The 18,248-nt window shown below is 41.7% G+C and overlaps 1 protein-coding gene across 2 annotated transcripts in view; it reads right to left on the bottom strand.

Moving 5' to 3' along the window:
- CRMP1 (collapsin response mediator protein 1) overlaps positions 1 to 18,248 on the bottom strand; it is a 49,837-nt gene that overhangs the window by 22,427 nt on the left and 9,162 nt on the right. For both annotated transcript variants that reach the window (XM_086889235.1, XM_086889236.1), the window contains exons 2-4: positions 9,475 to 9,563; positions 4,142 to 4,326; positions 2,482 to 2,646 (exon numbers count right to left, since the gene is read on the bottom strand). In XM_086889235.1, the coding sequence (XP_086745361.1) occupies positions 2,482 to 2,646; positions 4,142 to 4,326; positions 9,475 to 9,563 (439 nt within the window). The remainder of the gene's footprint in view (positions 1 to 2,481; positions 2,647 to 4,141; positions 4,327 to 9,474; positions 9,564 to 18,248) is intronic.

The following is an 18,248-nucleotide window of genomic DNA, read 5'->3' as shown; positions in this document are numbered from 1 at the left end:
ACACACACAGTGGAAGAGCATTTCAGGGGCTGCCTTTACAGCTAACAGGAGAGATGGTGTGAAAAATCCTGCCTTGCACCTATACCAGATACCAAAATAAATAACACAGATTTACATATACAGGTATCCAAGATTAGACTCCTCGCTCTGGCCTTGTTCCTTGACCTACTCATTGGAATTATGCAGCTTTTCAAAAGCCCTGGTCCGTGGCCTATTGACCTTAATGCTTAACATCTGTTACACACTACATTCTTGTTAATGTCCTACTTGCTCTCACACTAGGTGTACTCAACAGAATCCTCTCCAAATTTCAGGCAGGAATACAGGGTTTTTTTTGAACAGTGACAAAATCAAAGGAACCAGTGACATCCCTGTCAGCAATTTCAGGCTCTTGTTCCTTTGCATATACTGAAGAAGCTCAATCCCAAAATAGCTGCTGAGACGCTACAAGCCTGAATGTTTATCATCAATATTTGGCTCTACAAAATCTTCAGGCCCTTCCAAAGCCTGTGTCTCCTTAAATTAGCTTTGTATTTATTTAAAAGTGATTAATTGTTCAATTATACCTCATGACAAGGCACCTCAACAGCCACTCAGTGAGCTCCCCTGTTACTCATGCTGATTGCATTAGGCACATGTAGCACTGAAACACAATGCGCTGAGCACTGTCACTCAGCTAACTCACCCACAATCAGCCAAGAACCAATTCAATCCAGATTCCCAGCTGATGAAAACCAGGGTCACTCCACTGACATCAAGTCTATTTGCACCAGCTGGCTTAAATGTTTCCAATTATCAGGAAATATTACCCGTTAATTTGAAAGCCCTTGCCATGCTGAATTATTTCCTATGGTGCTTGTGCATTCATACTCACCCTTACCTTGTGTCTCCTAACACGTGAGAGTAACTCACACTGCCTGCCTGAGACATATATGAAAACAAAGGTGACCTCCTCATGCTCTCACCACTGAACAGGCCACCAAGGCTCCATCATAAATCTCACTTCAGGAACCAATGAACAGATTTCTGCTTCCCCTGATGACTCAGAGACAGGTCAGATTTATATAGAAAACTCACATTTCAATAGCAGGAGAAAACTATTAACCTATCTGTCTGCACCAGGCTTTTAATGTAAACCCTTGGGCAAATTTGGGAACACTGAGCCATCTGTGGTACGGGAGCTCTGGGAAATAATATCCAACCTTTGGAACAAGGCACGGTGTATTTGTCTGAGAGTACAGTCAGCTAATGCACAGCAGCAGCTTCATGTTAATGCTGACAGCAGGGAAACAGCACAGATTTAGCACAACCTGTGTTGACAGATGTCATCACCTTGTAAAAATCACCTATACTAGAGACCTATGTAAGAGCAGCTGCAGTTTCTCCAATCATGTGCAGTCTTGCTGATGGAAGTGTTCTGTTGCCTAAAATCTGGTTATACAGCACATGTACTGTTAGCATCCTGTGACATGGAATAAACTCCCCCAGGTGACTGCACTTCCCTGGCATCTCAGAAAACAGCTGATAGTACATTTCTCTATAAAGAAAACCTTTCACATCTAAGTCAACACTAGCTCTACACAACAAAGGATGCTGCATATACATATCACTTAGGTTTCCCAACAGAAGAGTAATTCTGATTTGTCCATGGAAACCACATGCCATTTCAGAAAATATTCCCTAATTAATATCTATACATACATTTTCAAGGAAAGTAGAAAGTGAAAAATATGTGAAAATATGATTCTGAAAAGAAAATACATGCTGTCAGTCACAACTTCAAGGAACAAGATCTAAGCTAGGATCTTCTGAAGGCTAGATCCTATTGTCCACACAGAGGTATCTGGTGCCACAAAGATGCCCTCCATATATGAGACTGCCACGTTGAGCCTGCATGTGTGGAAATGCATTTAGGAGAGATTTCATCTGTGCTATTCTGAATTGGTAGCTGGAGTCCAGGTAGGGTTACCTATAGCATCTCACATGGTAATAGGTGGGATAATTGAACATAGTCAAACCCATAGAAGTGTCCTAGATTCCTAAATAAGTGACCTTTATTTTGAAAGTATTGAAACAAGGCATCTTCTACCAACTTCAGGGAAAGCCACTAAAGAGAATCACTTGAGAAAGTCAGGGCATTTTTCATTGTACCTAACCATACCTTTACATACCAATGCAATGTATGAGCCTATATCCATGTACACAAACAAGCAAGCATAAAGTGATACATTTCTTTATGACAATGCAAGCATCTTAATCTTCCAAGTCTATACTAGAGAAAATCATATATATACATATATATGCACAAAGTTTTAGGTCCATTTTACACAGCAGAAAGTGAAAATACAAGTTCTAGGTAGTAAAGAACCTTGGCCAGCATAACCAGTGCCTATGCATTCATTAAAATACTTCAAAATTTCACCTCCTTATGATATTTCAATAAAACAAATTAAAAAATACTACTACATTTCACTCACTAACCTTTGTCTTGCACAAGTACTTCCAGCTCTTCTCGAATCCCATCATACCAGCTGGTGATGTCCACATGGAGAGCATAATCACAACAGGATTTGGTATCAGCTGCCTCATGCCACTTCTCAAAAGAGGTCAGTAAACTAGATCCAGGTTCTGGAAGCACATGATCAACTGAAAAAAAAGAGATTGAGTGTCTGTTAGCAGGACAGTATGCATACTGTTCAGATTTCCCCAAAGTGAGCAGTCTTACAGCATCTCAGCCAAAACAGCAGCCTTGGAGGCAGTCTGTGAGCTGACTGTAACTCTGGGGTGTCAGCCAGGTCCTGCTGCCCCAGGTGCAGAAGACTTTGTGAAGTCTATACTAAAGATGAGTCTGGCAACCCACTTGGTGCAGCATCAATAGATACACAAAGGGAGAGCCAAACACCTCACACTTTGGGAAACATTTGTCTTTACTCTTACTGTATTATAAGAGACCATAGACTCTTACGGACTTCATTGTATTTCTTGTCAGATATGTCCATTTCTCTCTACTTCACAGTAAGCACAGTACTTAACCAGTGCCTCATAGGCACTGAACTGGCCCACTCTGCCCTACCAATACATCAGTGCAGATGTTCAATGTTTTCTCAGCAGCCAAAACTGGGAATACAGCCAAAGGTTTGAATGGGGGTGACGTTGTGCACAAACACTCAGTCACACTATAGGGTACATTGAATGCCCTGCCTCTCTCCTGCCTCAAGGCTTTCTGCCTCTAATGGTGCCACACCATCCACTGACATAAAGACATGACTACTTACACACAGGTACCTCTCTCTGCAGGGCTAGGTCAAAAGTCAGTATGAAAACAAATCAAGATGGGCTTACCAGTGCCATTTGCAAGCCTAACTCCGCACAGGAGTACTCAACTGAAAAACACAGACTGACAAAAACTATTAGCAAAAGGAATGAACAGCAGTGCATTCTGTGCCTATGGCCAAAGAGTCTTTCAGCTGATGCTTGCTGCTGAACATGGGTAACAGATAACACCAAAAGAAATCCACTGGGAAGCTCCTCTCCACAAAGAAGCTAAGACAATTTATGGCACCTGAAAAATTGCCTTACAACATCTAGCCAAAGTCAAATCACAGTCAGAAGGAAAGAGATAAATCTTGTCCCACCATCTGTAGATAGAAGGGTCTTTAACAACTAGGAACGCTCCTTTCTTTCACCAACAAAGATGTTCCTCTAGGACATCTCAGGTAAGGTCTTCCTCAATTCCTACTGCCAAATCATCATAAATAAGCATCTTGTTATTTCCAAAGCCCTTGAAATGGCAGTAGGTGGGAACAGCAGATCTTTGTCAGATTTTCTGCATCATATACTTACAGCACTTCCTACCCTGTTTTCCAAAAATCCCAAGAGTATCCCTCAGTGCTTGTTTTGTATTTCAGAGGAAAAGCCAAGAGACAATTCCCCACGCTGGCATTTCTTTCGGAGGGTAGGTTTATTTTCAGGCTAACCCTGGGTAACAATGATGAATGGATCTCAAACATAGTGCCCAAAATTTTGAAGATCCATTGCAGAAGATCTCAGAAAATCAGAATGAAGCCTCTGGTAGCTATCCCCACACATTCTACACAGGGTTCAGCCTGACATGGGAAGAGATAGCACTGCTGGTACTCACTGATCATGGTGGTGCCCCCTGCTAGCGCTGCTTTTGTGCCTTGATAGAAGTCATCAACAGCAGTCATCCCTTGGTAGGGCTTTTGTAGATAAGTGTTGACATCTATTCCCCCAGGAATAACCATGCGCCCATTAGCCTCTATGGTCTTGACTCCTCCAGGGACAATCAGATTCTCTCCTATTTGCCTGGACAGCAAGGAAAGCCAGTATTACTTTATTTGAACAAGCACAGAGGACACAGCTATTTGAGGTGTGTAGGGGAGAGGGAGCCTGGGCACATACAGAAGGAGGTGGGTCCCCAAAGGCAAGGTGAAGCTCAAGCACACACTCCCTCTCTCCTGCCCAGCACAGCAGAACAAAGCACAGGAGAGCTGCCTCACCGAACTGTGAGCTTTGATTGCTTTGCATGGCTCTAGTGGCCAATAAAGGAGCTGTAATGCACCAACATTAAAAATTGATTATTTTTTATATGATTTCCATCCTTAAACAATTCAAATTGAGTACACTTAATGCTCTCTTGGGGGCTTCAGTTTTGTATATTAAGCTCTTAAATGAAAATAGGAAAACATAGATCAAATATGGGAATAAGCTGGAATTGTAAATAGATGACAGAAGAAAAAGGCATATCAGAAAATTTTATAATTACTTTGTCATCATGCAATGAAAATTTTTCCTTAAAAAGAAATCTAAATCACCTAAGATACAGAAGTACGTATCTAAGAAACTTAAACACATTTAATCTACCATGTCCCATTTTCTTCATCCTCCTCTTGAAGTTAAAAGTCAGTGAAACATTCTGCATAACTGTGTGGAAAAATTATAATTAGCTGTTGCCATCTTTTTCCCTTCAGGTCTTCAAAGCAGGATATTTTTTTTCACTATTAAAAATATTAATCTGTCACCCATGCCAATATCAAACTCCAGATACTTATGATCAAAATACTTTTATTATTCATGGACTCCACTACAAATAAATTAAACTTTAACTCTTAAAGCCACACTACACTTTTATTGTCTACTTTACATGGTGCCGAACAGGGAGAGATATAGGTCTGTGTGGAAGCCATGTCTCTGCACTGTTACACCACAATATATTTGGGCTTAGAGGTAACCATAAGGTAGTTAAAGTTCACTTAGTCTATCTCATATTACAGACACAGAGTCCTTGTCTTAATTTTCTTTTGTCTGGATAAAATAACATTTATCCGCAGCTAAATAAATACCTCAGACATCTGAGCTGCTGAATCTGTTTCCCCATATTAAAATGCAGCTCCCACCTACAGCTCAAAACACAGCGACTGATTAACAGCTGACTGTGAGAAGGTAGAACCTGAAGTGAATATAACTGTTCATGAAAACCAGTGGGAAAATTAAAAAACACAGGGATAATTATTCATACTGGAACCTGGCCAAACTGACAGAGTTAATAAACAGCCCCAAGAGGTCAAGAATTTGTTCCGTATGCTATGCAAAAATGCCACTGCCAGCAGCTTCTCTCCCCTTCATCAGCCCTGTGCTCTGGCTGGAGGGAAGCACAGCCATACCATGGGCAAATTCCTCGTGGGCATCCCAGGATGGGGTCACAGCTGCCCAGCACTGAACAAAACCAGGAGGGCTTAGTCATGAGAGCTGGCACCTCCAAGTCTGGCACCTAATAGTCATCAACATGTGCAGCACTGGCAGCCTGTCATAACCTGTGTGCAGCTGTGCAGTGTGAACAACACCCTGACAAACAGGGAAGCAACCTGGATGCAAAAACCAGCAGCTGCCCAGCACATACAATTGCACAAACAAAAGTTACAAGAAGCATCTCTGTTTTAAAATGTGCCTCACAAAGGCATATCATAAGGCATTGCACACATGAGCAGATTCAATGTCTAAATGCATAAAGTAGTATAGTAATGGTGCTGCACTAATTTTTGTTAGTCAAATCTATCCCCAAGATTTTAATCAGAACAACCCTCCACCTTTGTAGAGCATTTATTGAATTGAACTGGGAAAAATTAGCTATGACCCATGTCCTTTGAGTATGTCCAAGGAGTAACTGCACTCCAAGGACTAACACACCTTCTGAGAATAATATTAATGAAAACCTCCACAAAAAAAAGCAATTAATTTTTATTTTCTTCCACAATCAGTATCTACCAGCTTCCTCTTCAAGAAGACACACGTCCAAACAAAGTGAAAGTGTGCTAACTATATACACTGTTTTTTGATGATTCAATGCCTATTACTTTCAGTGTATGGTTGAGTAAAATCTTATTCAGCTGAAATCATCCATGTTGAACTGACATAGAACCAAACAGCTTTTGTGGATGTTGCTGCGCTGCTACCTGTCAGAAACGTGTCTCATCTCTTGCCCTGGCATCAAGATTAAGGCTGGGAGAAGTCTGAACTTCACTGGTGCTCAAGGTTATTTTTATTCCAACTAAGTAGAACAGAGAGTAGGAGATAATGTGACAGGATTCCTGAATCGCTCACTCATTAATGCAAAGTGTATGTAAGAATGGGGTTCCATTACTTGTGGGTAAAAAAAATACAACAGTGCAGATAACTGCATTCTAGACACTGTACAAATGACTGAGCTGGTTTCCTAATGTCAGCAACCAGAAAACTCAGACCCACAGAAAGCTGATGCTGTCTGCCATTTTCAGTTGAACAAGTTGGTAAACTCCGTTGTACATGAGCTGATTAAAGCACAACAGAAACAGCAGGCTTCAGCTCTTCCTGAGTTTCATCCAAGGAAGCTGAAAACCTCCCCCAGAACTCCATGGCCTTGCTTCTGCAGTTATCAAGCCCAGACCTCTTTTAGGCATCTGAGGTTCCCTCTAACTTTCCCAGCTCTGGAGACCATGTCCCTCACCCTGCCATTTGTTTGTTCCTCTGGCCCAGAGGGATCCAACCCTTCCCCTTGGCAGGGATGGAGCAGAGTACAGCAAGCACCAGACCATGACCTGTCACTTGGCACAGGGCTCATTTCCTCATGTGATAACAGAGGCAGGAGAGATGTAGGCAAAATATATTATTTATATGCCAATTTAAATTACCAAATATTTTAAATACTATTTAGATACTGGAGAACTGCCTCTCAGATGCCATCCGAGTGTGCAGGGCTTAAGTTCCAGGTAGGAAAAATCCACATGCACCACTATTCCTTGTACCTAGGGAGCTAGTTTGAGCACTGAGTGGCAGAAAGAAACATCTTCCATCCTGCAAACTATAGCTGATCTTCAGACACACTCAAGGTTACCTCTGTTTTCCTCTCTGCAGAACGATCGGCAGTAAAAACATTAAAAGACCCAAATGTTTTCATTAGGCTGCAAGAGAAACCCAACCCTCTCTTTTCCAATCAGTTTTCAATTCAGAGAGAGAAAAATAACCCAGATCTTTTACAGTGCGGTAAAACCAGGACACTTTAGCTTATTCTGGGCTGAGTGGTTTGGTGTCTGCTCCATTCTGTACTAGAATTCTGTATTATCAGCAGGATCTGCAGCTGGAAAGTTATAGTATCAATTGAAATGTGGATGACGGAGGTCCAGCTCCAAACAAGCTTGAGCCACATTTAACAATGATGCTAAATATTCACACACAATGGGCAGTTCCACCTGAAGAAACAGAGATCAAACAAACCCAGAGCGTTCTTAGACTGCAAAATATATCATCTGAACACAGTAAGGACTCAACCCCATCTTACAGCAGGCTGTCCTCACAAATGAGTTCAGAGCAGGACTTCTTGCACAGTTTACAAAGAAAAATCTTGGGTCCTCTAAATCTAGGGAGCCAGGCATAATTCAGGGTGCTAAATAGAGAACTTGTCTCCTTGGGCAAAGATAAATGCCTCTTAAAAATTAATATTGTGCCTGTCTGTTCATTATTAATCCTAATTGGCTTGGGCAGCTGAGATACTTCCTGGAGATACGGATCCACACATGGATTTCAGAGGGAGTCTATGTACTTAACAAGGGCAGGTGAAAGCTTGGCATTGCTAACCTGCCAGCTAACTACCATTGCATTTCTGGAATCAAAGCCAAAAATTCACAGCAGTTTCAGGTTCTCAGCATCTCATGCATTTAGCTGTTTAAATAGTTCTGATGCTTACAAGTGTTACTAGAAGATTTGCATCTGAACTAACAAAACCACAGAAAAACTCAACAAAAACACCCATCAAAGAGCACAACTTGGTTAGCTGTTGCTTTAAAAATAGATACATGTTCAAAATTTTGTATCCTCTCCACTTTTGTCATTTCTTTAATGCAACTAACACTACAAATGGAAAGGCAGAGTGAGTATTAAAGTATTAAAAAGAAAACTACACAGTCCATGTGTACTTGGGTGTTTCATGGGTGAAAGTATTCAGATTTTTTTCTGTTATAACCTGAATCATAATAATGTAAGTAGCCAGATATATAAAGAATTGGACTTTTAATCTGATGTTAAATTCTTAAAGAGCTCTGAAAACAAGTAGGCAATTAATTATTTACCAGATAACCATAATTATATTTCTTTGCATCAAATTGTAGCCTCTTGAGACCAAGCTTCTTAGGTCACTAGTGAAAATGTTTAGCAGTCATGAAAAAGGCTTTGATCCTTGTGTACTTCAGAGTGCTCATACACACTACGTAACTTTGCAAACCTTAGAGACCCTCATCTCCACTAAGCCAAAAAAGGACTAGTAGAGCACATGTACACCTCTGTTACAGTTTCCCAGGCTATAAGTAACACATATTTCAAGTTTTTCACCTAACAAATACTTCCCCAGTTCCTGTATTTTATAGCCTGATAAATCAGGACTTTCTTTCTAAATGTGTGACAATGCATAACAACATTCTAGGAACAGAACATGCCGTGGTTCAGCATTAACCAACAGACAACTGAGAAGCAGCAGGTCCTCGTTTGCACCATACACCATGGCATATTTCAGAATTTTGTGCCCTACAATCCTTAAGAGCGTGGCTGCAATTGCACTGACTAGGTACAGGGAAAAAAAGCTGTAGAGAGCCGTCTGCCATTCATGGACTCAAAATATTTACACTGTCGTTACCATTACTTCTTTTCTTGAGATGTCTACTTGCCTTAGCTATTTCAGAAGAAACTGTGATTGAACTGTTCAAAAGCAAATATCTTCAATTTACCACAAAAAAATTTCTACTTATCTAATCTTAGTGAAGATAAAATGGCAGAATTTAATAATTAAACACTCCTCAACTACAGCCCCACATTTAGAGGCAACTGAGATTCTGTCCACAAAAGATACCAGCTCAGCGCTATCAAGAAATCACTATATTAGTCTATGCTAACATGCATGCAAAAAAAGCAGTATTTTATAAAACCAACTTTATAAGTCCATCTTCAAGGTATAGGTCTGCATAGAAGGAGTGGTCATCATTGATAATTCTTCCACCTTTAATGAGCAGTCGGTCACTCTGGAGGAACAAAAAGGGAAAATATGGGTTTGTCAAAATAAACAAACATAATTACATATTTATGCTATAAATACGGTCATATTATAAAGAAAGTCATTAATATCAAGCTATACTCTATATAAAGGTGGATTCATGTGGGTACACACACAGTGGATAGTTTCAATGACTGTTTACTCCTGACTTTTGGAACATGACCTCATCATCATCACAGTTCACTTTGCTCAAAGCAGAAATCGCTGCACACAGAAACACTTGAAATGCCACTACATCCCCCTTTTACCACCTCACTGCACAAGGGCCAAAAGGGAAAGAGGAGCCCCTAGAAGAAACTGCCCAACACTGCAATGGCCAGGCTGAGCTCACTTGGCACCCCTAGCACCTCTGGAAAAGTAACAAAGCTTTGAATGGGAAGGGACAAGGTCATAAGAGGCTGCTTAGCCCATGCCATGTAGAAATTCCTCACTAGGGAAGCTCCTTCAACATCAGCTCAGCAGGAGCAACTCCCGTGATGCAGCCAAGGGATGCAGCCCACAGCTCGTGTCTCTGTACCATGGTACAGACCCAGAGCTGAACACAGAGTTTCTAATGGGCATGGAGAATTAATTGTAATCAATTTATGATTTCTGCAGGCCAAAGGTTGTTGATGAATTGGGGGCACTCTGCACTGAGACTGCTCATGTCATAACTCACTCCATGAATGAGAACAGAAAGCAACCTCCAAAGTTTGATTCACCTGAAATATCATACAAAGAGCACAAAGAGCCACCACCTCCTGGTATTCTCTAAAATGCCAGGGAGCAAACTTTTTATTTTTTTTCCCAAGAAGGAGTGTTCAAAATATCAAGTCTACAAGACTGTTTACAGTAATTGTCTGCTTATATTCTTCTCTATTCAAATGGTCACATTCTGTTCTCAGAAACTGCATTTAACAGAAAGCAAATTTTACCAGTGCATATTCCCAAGAACCAGTATTTCACCTCTCTCATTGAAGAAGTCATACTGGAAATGCCAGTCCCCTACCACCTACCCAAAGTCAGGGAAAGTCTGTAACTTCAGTGCTCCTCTGGCTTTAGCTGGGGTAGTTCCTCTTCCTCACAGCAACTTGTATGGGGCTGCTTTGTATTTGTGCTGGAAACTCTATTAGTATCACAAGTATGTTTTAGTTATTGCTGCACAGAGCTTAGAGAGTGAATGTCTTTTCTTCTCATCACCAGGAAGGAGGCTGGGTGAGCACAAGGAATTGGGAGGGGGGATAGCTGGGACAGCTGACCCCAAATGACCCAAGGGATATTCCACACCATATGGCATCATACTCAGCAATAAAAGTCAGGGGGAGGTTGATAGGGGTAGCACTGCTTGGGGACTGGCTGAGCATCAATAAGTGGGTGGTGACCAACTGTACTGTGCATCGCTTGTCCTTCTTTGGTTTTGTTCATCTCTCTTTTTTATTTTCCTACCAATTGCATTATTATCATTACTATTACTGTGGTCATTCTATTTCCATTACTAAGGTGTTTTCATTTCAACCCACAAGGTTTTTCACTTTTACCATTCTGATTCTCTCCCCCATCCCACAGTGGGGTGGGGTGGGGGAGAATTGAGCAAGTGGTTGTGTGGGGCCGAGTTGCCAGCTGGGGTTAAACCATGACAAGTACATAACACTTTTGAAAAGAATTTTGCAAGTGACTGTGAATGCTAGAAAACTCTTAAAGCAGTCAGAACCATTTTTCCCCATTCATACATAAAAATAGACATTTATTATAAATTATTTCCTTGGCTCACCAAACAATGTCTACAAGACAATAACTCAGAATCTCCAGTCTGTCCATGTTTTATTCTACTCAGTTAAGATTCAATTCCTGCTTTAGTTACAGCATGACTTAGGCATATAAACTATGAATGTCCTGAGTTCCCATTTTAGAGAACAAACAACCTGACACTTTCTTAATCCAGGACAATAAAACAAATAAATTTCTAAAAAATTGTTCTATAAATCACTAAGGCAGAGCTAGAGGTATTACAATGTAACCTCTGTTATACACTGCACATTTACTTTTTAGCTTGTACTTGAACAATTTTGCAGGTTTAAAACCTTTACAGCACTCTGTATCGCTCCAGAAAAAGGAAAAAGGGAGAAACAGACGTTTTTAAGGGAGAAAGAAGATGAGGAAAAGACGTTTTAAATACAGTACACAACAAAAGGGTATGTATACAGCAGGTCTGAAGCTCTGCACGTGCTCCATGCTCCAGCAGTGACATGACCTTGGGGGAGAACCAAGGCACAGAGCTACGATGACATATGTCCCCAGGACCTGCCTCAGACATTGTTACCCTCTCATTAGAGAATGGAGATGAATGAAAGTCCCCCCATCTGGAGGATGGAGCATCCGGAGCAGGCTCCCTGTTTTCTCCCCAGCCTCTCTACTGTCACTTGTAATTGCAGCAGGACTTGTGAATCAACAGCCAGAATAGTAATAAGTTATTTTGCCACAGGCTGGCAGTTGCACCTCCTCACTATGATGATTTACTATGCTACCTGCTGACCTGCAGGGACCACCATTTTGTGAGCTCTTTTTCAGCTCATTCAATTGCCTTCCTAAACATTAACACTGTCCAATTACAAGAGGCACAAGCTTACTGATATAGGCAGGCGGTGTGCCCGGAGCACTGCATTTGTCATTGCTAAGGAGGCAAAAAATCTGCACCCTCATCAAAAAGTTCTACATTTCATTTCTTTTAAAACAGGAGATGTGTACTAAGTAAAACAGTAGGCAAGGAAAATAAAACAGACTAAAAGCTGAAACACAGCTCCAGAAAAATAACTGTAGACATAAGGATTTTATATTCTTTTACATATAGATATACATATGTAAGTAACAAAATTAGGTATTAGAATAAGCTAAAAAAGATACAAATACAGTCTTAAGAAAGCACTCAGTTGTGGAGCCAGCCATTATATTAGGCCTCACTCTGTAAATGATTACTGAACATTCAGCTATGAAGTCTCACCTTGTTCAGAATTTTGGAGGGTGTAAGAAATTCTGATAGAGAATAAAACCTTCACTTCATGGAGACTTTCAAAATTTTAATTCTTAACACCTCAGAAGAAAATACAAACAATTCTGAATTGCTGGAAGAGCTGTCCTGCACCTAAGGCTAAGGTTGCCCAGCTGGGTATGGGAAGTCATGGAAGACTAGGCCTCCAAAAAACCACACAACCCCAAGCAGACTGCCAAGCCATTTGGGACAGTGTTGTGGAGCCTTGTCCAGCTTTCATCAGAATCTGAGAGATGTGGAAACATCTCTAACATCCTTCCATTCCAGCACATCAGCAACTTCAGACGAAAAAGAGTTTTGCTGGAACATCTCCCAGCCAGCTTGAATTGTCAAGTGTAGGACACATTACAGATTGCTGCAAAGCAGAGCACCTTGAGACAGATGGTGTCATAGGGCACTGGCAGCCCAGGTGAGGTTTGGGTGCCCTGTGGACACCTCAGCAGCACACTGTGTCCAAGCAAACCAGCACTGCCTCAAACACCCTGCTCCAGACCAGGGCTGGTTTGTCCTTAGCCAAAGCAGCACTACCCAATGCCTGTACGCACAGATCACAGAGATACACTTCCATGAATAGGCTGGAAAAAATACATAAACATAAATTACTAGAAAGGAGGCACAGATTAATATTGACAAGCAATTTTTTGTATTCTTCATGAAACAGAATTTCATACAAATGGTTGGACCACATGGAGTATTCAATCCCTGCTACAGCCTAAGCACAGGCTTCAGGGACAGTCACTGGGTGACCCCACACTGGTTTGGGTCACTGGTCCTTGCTGCAGTGAAATCCTGGACAGAAATCTGAGCATACACTGGCTCTGGGAAATGGGTTAGCCTCCTTGGGCAAGCAGAAGGCTGTGCGTGACTAGGGGCCATTTATTATTTACCAGAAGCATGATGTCAATCAGAGTGCTTGCAATTTTCTTACCAAGTGACAAATATCCAGGTAAACTAGGGACCAGAATCATCTCCCTATTTCAGGCTGGAGGAGAGACACACTCTGCAGTGCCCTGGGGAAAGCAGTGAAGGAAGGGAGGAGTGACCTGAAGTTCCTGAACTAATCCCAGCCTGTATTTCTGCTTCCCAGCTGCAATCTCCATGAGGAAGAACATCCAGCTCCCAGAGGTACCCTCAGCCAGCCACTGACCCTCAGGTGTTGTAACAATGCAAACAGCAACAGGCTCATCACTCAGCTCAGGAGGTGACAATACTGTCAGCCTTTCTAGCCACTTTTCTATTCAGCTGACAGGTGTCTCAGGCAGTGGTGCCCTGCCTGCTGAGCTCCAAGGGCTCCAGACCGAGCCTTCCGTGCATTGCCTGGCACAAGAGGCTTCCAGCCCACCTCTTCTCAGTGCAAGCCAAAGAAAGCTGCCAGGACCCTCTCCCCTCTCCAGGCTGCCAAGGACAGACAGCAGGAAGATTGCAAAATGGAGGGGGAGCATTACATTGAACAGTTCATGAGATGCCAAGATGCAAGGGGTAAAAACCCTGCTTGCACTGACATGGGAGATGCAGTAAGCACACTGTAAATCCATGCTCCACAGTCACGGCAGCGTGTGGGAGCCAAGGTGTTTCTTCTCCACCCATCCCTCTTGCAATGATGCAACTGCATTGCTGCAATGCTGTTTGCAGTTCTGTGCCTGGCCATGACACAGCATCAGCTCAGCCATGATGCATATCTGCTGTCTCTCCTGTAGCTCCATTTTACAGGCACTCTGGCACCTCCCGGCTCAGCCCACTGATGAGTATGATACAGCCATTCCTAATACTCCCAGCCCGTCACCTTCCACCTGCACACTGCTTCCCTGGGGATCTTTTCCTAATCACAGCCTAGCTTCTCCTGCTTAACCTGGCAGCAAAGCTGCGGAGCTTAGTCTCTGACATGACAGCAATTTTCATGGCAGCAGAAGGAGACGCCACAAACTCAGCTCGTTTGCTGCAGGAGGAGGGGCTGGCTGCTCAGACTGGAGGCGGTGGCTGTCGCTCCCTCACAACTATTGTTTCCACTACAGCAAGAGCAACACGAAACATCTGTAAGCTAGTGACTGGCACACTTTGTACAGAGTGCCTGTTTTGCTGGGGTTTGAATCAGCCTGGCTCAGCTCTTGTGAAGCATGTCCACATTTTCATGCACACCAATGGCAAAAGGCCAGCAGAGAGAAGCAGCATCTGACCAGCCTTCAAGGACCATGAGCCTGAGCCCTGCCCTGGTCCCAAATCCTGCACAGGGCTCCATGCAAATACAAATGACACCAAATTCCCCTGGGTGGAAAAACACTTTGCTCTGCATTACTCAAAATTGCAAACCAAATGTTAGAGCAAGAACAGTTGCAAAGAAATTTAAAATTAGCCTTTTCCCATTCACCCACTCCCCTCAGAGCTAGAGGTATCTAAAAATACACGACAAAATTCAAATAGCTTTTAAAAATTCAGTTCTCAAATCTGCTTCTTGGGACTACTAAAACACAGTAACAGAAAAATTAAAATTGGCATAAGATTTACTAAACATTATTTCAAATTGGTTCAGTGTGTCAAAATACAATGCAGCACGAGTTATAGAAACCACACACTTCTCTACAGCATCAATACCTATGCACTGCACCTGCAGGAACTTTTCAGAGAAGATCACACTTCTGTGATACAAGATGGAGTTAAAAAAACAAACAAAAAAGTCATTATGTATTCTAGCCATACAGAAAGATTCTAAGAGATTCCAAGAGTAGCATTTTCATCAAATAGCAGCATCTGTCCGGCCTGCAATTCCAATATTACATTTTTGCTTTTATTCCACAAATGGAACATCTTCCTATTGCATCTTCATCTATAAATCAAATAAACCATATATTTTTAACTATTTACAGTTGCTTTACCATTTATATATAATTAACTTCAGATAACATATCCAACGTACAGGTCTAAGTGCTGTACTGCTTAATTCTTTATTTGGATCTTTACAATAACTGCATTGCAGCTTCTTCCAACCAAAAAGGACTTTACAACACTCAGAAAACCCAGATTTTCCACGCCTAGAGGATGAGGAAACACTCAGCAGTGATTTCAGCCTCTGTGTAATTGTAAGGACTTAGCAGAATATAACATTGTCCTTACATCTCCAGAGCAACAATGGCTGTTTTCTCTAAAACCCAGATTAGTCAAGAGCCTTGAAGATGACTAAGGATTTTATGCTAAATAGCCATTTGAAAACAATTTCAATTCTAAATCCACCTGCATTTCACTTCTCAGTCTAAAAAGGCATGTGGTTTAAAAGAGATCAGGTCAAATGCAATAGACATGAAAAAGCATTAAGCTATGTTATCACACTTGCAGATAAGACATTACTTTTTTAGCATTTGAGAGGCAGAATTCTTTGTTACTGAGGTTTTAAAAAGCCCACTGAGAGTTGCAAAAGACACATAATTCAGTTTAGAGGGAAGGTACAAGAAACACTGTTTGATACTTGTGTTCTCCTTGATTATCTAAATCTCCACAAGGAGACTATTTGCGAGGAAGCCATCTCAAAGGCTGAAGACCCACTGGCAAACAGTGGAAGGAGACACTCAGGAGCTCCACTGTGCTTCCATGTGCTCCTACTTGCAGACTTATTTCCCACAATATACAAGAGATTTACTTTTTTTGTCAGTGTGGTTATATTTGGTTGTCTTTTGTCACAGCTGGTCAGATTCAGACCCAGCTGTGATACGCTACAGTTAAATTACCTCGCTTTTAGCAAAGTACTTACAAATAAGGAACATTTTAAAACTTAATGGCAAAAGAATAAAGATATCCTTCCCAAGAGGAATGTTTGTTTAAAATCCTTTCATAAGGATCAAAGAGCTGTAAATGGGATTTCATGAAGTACTGTCTGCTTATAGAAGATCTGCTTTTAATCAGCAGTATCCCTCTTTTTGAATTTCACATCTAGATTACCCTCCATAGGAAGTGGCTTTTAGCTAGGGTGAACCCTGAACCAGCTCTGGGAATTCCTTGTAAAACACTTCATCCTTGAGGCATCATTTCCGATAGGCCACTAATGGAGAATCCTGCTTTTAAGGCTCTTTTCTTAACAGATGCACTCTACTATATGGCAATTAATTTAAGAAGGATTATTCTGATTGTAGTAATGCAGTATCTTGGTCCATGGCCAACGTATTCATTCATCTTTATTCATTTAAAAGATCTGATGTTCTTTTGTCTCCCCTTTTGAGACCTGGCTTCCTATTCAACTGGCAGTTTCATTGCTTAATCACCCACTCTAAAGGGGCTACTCCTACAGCAACCAACTCCATGGGGATTTCTTCACTGTAAATGTCATCTTTGCTTTGCTTTTAGAAGGGAAGCACAACAAACATCTTATTGATGACAATATTCATTGGCACCAGCAGGGGTTTCATCTAAGTAGGGGCTGGAGGGTAGAAACTATTGCATCGTATGTTGTTAGACCCAACCCTTACACACAGGTTATGTCAACTAAAGGGGATCTCAAAATCCCAGCAAGGCATTCATAGGAAAGCTTAAACTTGGGAAGAAAGTAAAAGTCATTTACAGCATGGCTGACATCTCTGGGTCACTGAAATGAAGATGTGTTTTATCTAAGTTCTGATCAGAAGCCTGCATCAGGTTACTGGGACGTATCTGTCTTGGCACCAATCACTGTCAAAATCCAACTAAGACCATATGGAATCCCTTCTCTGACAGAGCAGGTGGATGCAAGGGAAACAGAATAGTAGAAAATGCCTTTAAGATGATGCTAGCAATGATAATTCATGATCAGCCAAATGCAGTGGATACCATGTGTATTGTTTGTATTCAGACACTTCGTGCTGTCATGTTGCATGACATACCTACTTTTTCTGCCAGTGAGAGCACTTTGTGATGCTTGCTGCCTCACCTCACATGGTATCAGCTCTGGTTCCCCTTTCAAAACCTCCTCACTCTGAGCACTTCCTACTCCTCTAGCCAGCCACCTACCTGGGTCCTTACTATTACACACAGGAGATTTTACACCGAATATAGACTTCACTGAAGTCAGGAGGAACATTTATTATTCATAAACAGTAGCTTACACCTTAAAACTCATTAGGACATGCACTACAGATGAAAACTTTTATCTTGTGACAAGCAAACATAATCCCAAAGTATCTCTGCTTCAGGGGACAAGGCCACCATTTGTACATGTAGCAAGATCAGAAACCTGCAAATTACTTTGCTGCTCATCTCTATTCCTTCTTCCTCATGCATACAAAAGCATTTATCTCTCTCATATGTACAAAACTCAAGTTTATCTCAACTAACTCCCAAGTGCTCCACAAGCCAGTGGCCTCTGCTGGCTCCTTCAAAGGAAAATGGAAGTTTCATACTTTTACCACTGAAAAAATTCTTGATTCTGAAATGGCAGCAAAGCAGACAACAGATCCTGATCTCTCATCAGAAAAGTGGTTCATTGGCAGTGGTTGCTCTCAGCACTTGCAAGATTCAGACAAGCATTTCACGGCATCAGATATCTTCCCAGACAGCCACTGTCCCCTTTCCAAACCTGCCCAGCTTCCAGCAAAGCACAGCTCAGTTCTCTGTGGTGGCACCAGCTATGATGCTGAAAACACTGATGCTCTGCTGAGGGCACTGACTGAT

This window comes from Cyanistes caeruleus, chromosome 5 (assembly GCF_971803275.1).
Source record: "Cyanistes caeruleus chromosome 5, bCyaCae1.hap1.1, whole genome shotgun sequence".
In the NCBI taxonomy this organism is placed as follows: Eukaryota; Metazoa; Chordata; class Aves; order Passeriformes; family Paridae; genus Cyanistes; species Cyanistes caeruleus.
Note: the sequence above shows the minus strand (reverse complement) of the source record. Positions and strands in the feature narration are given on the sequence as shown.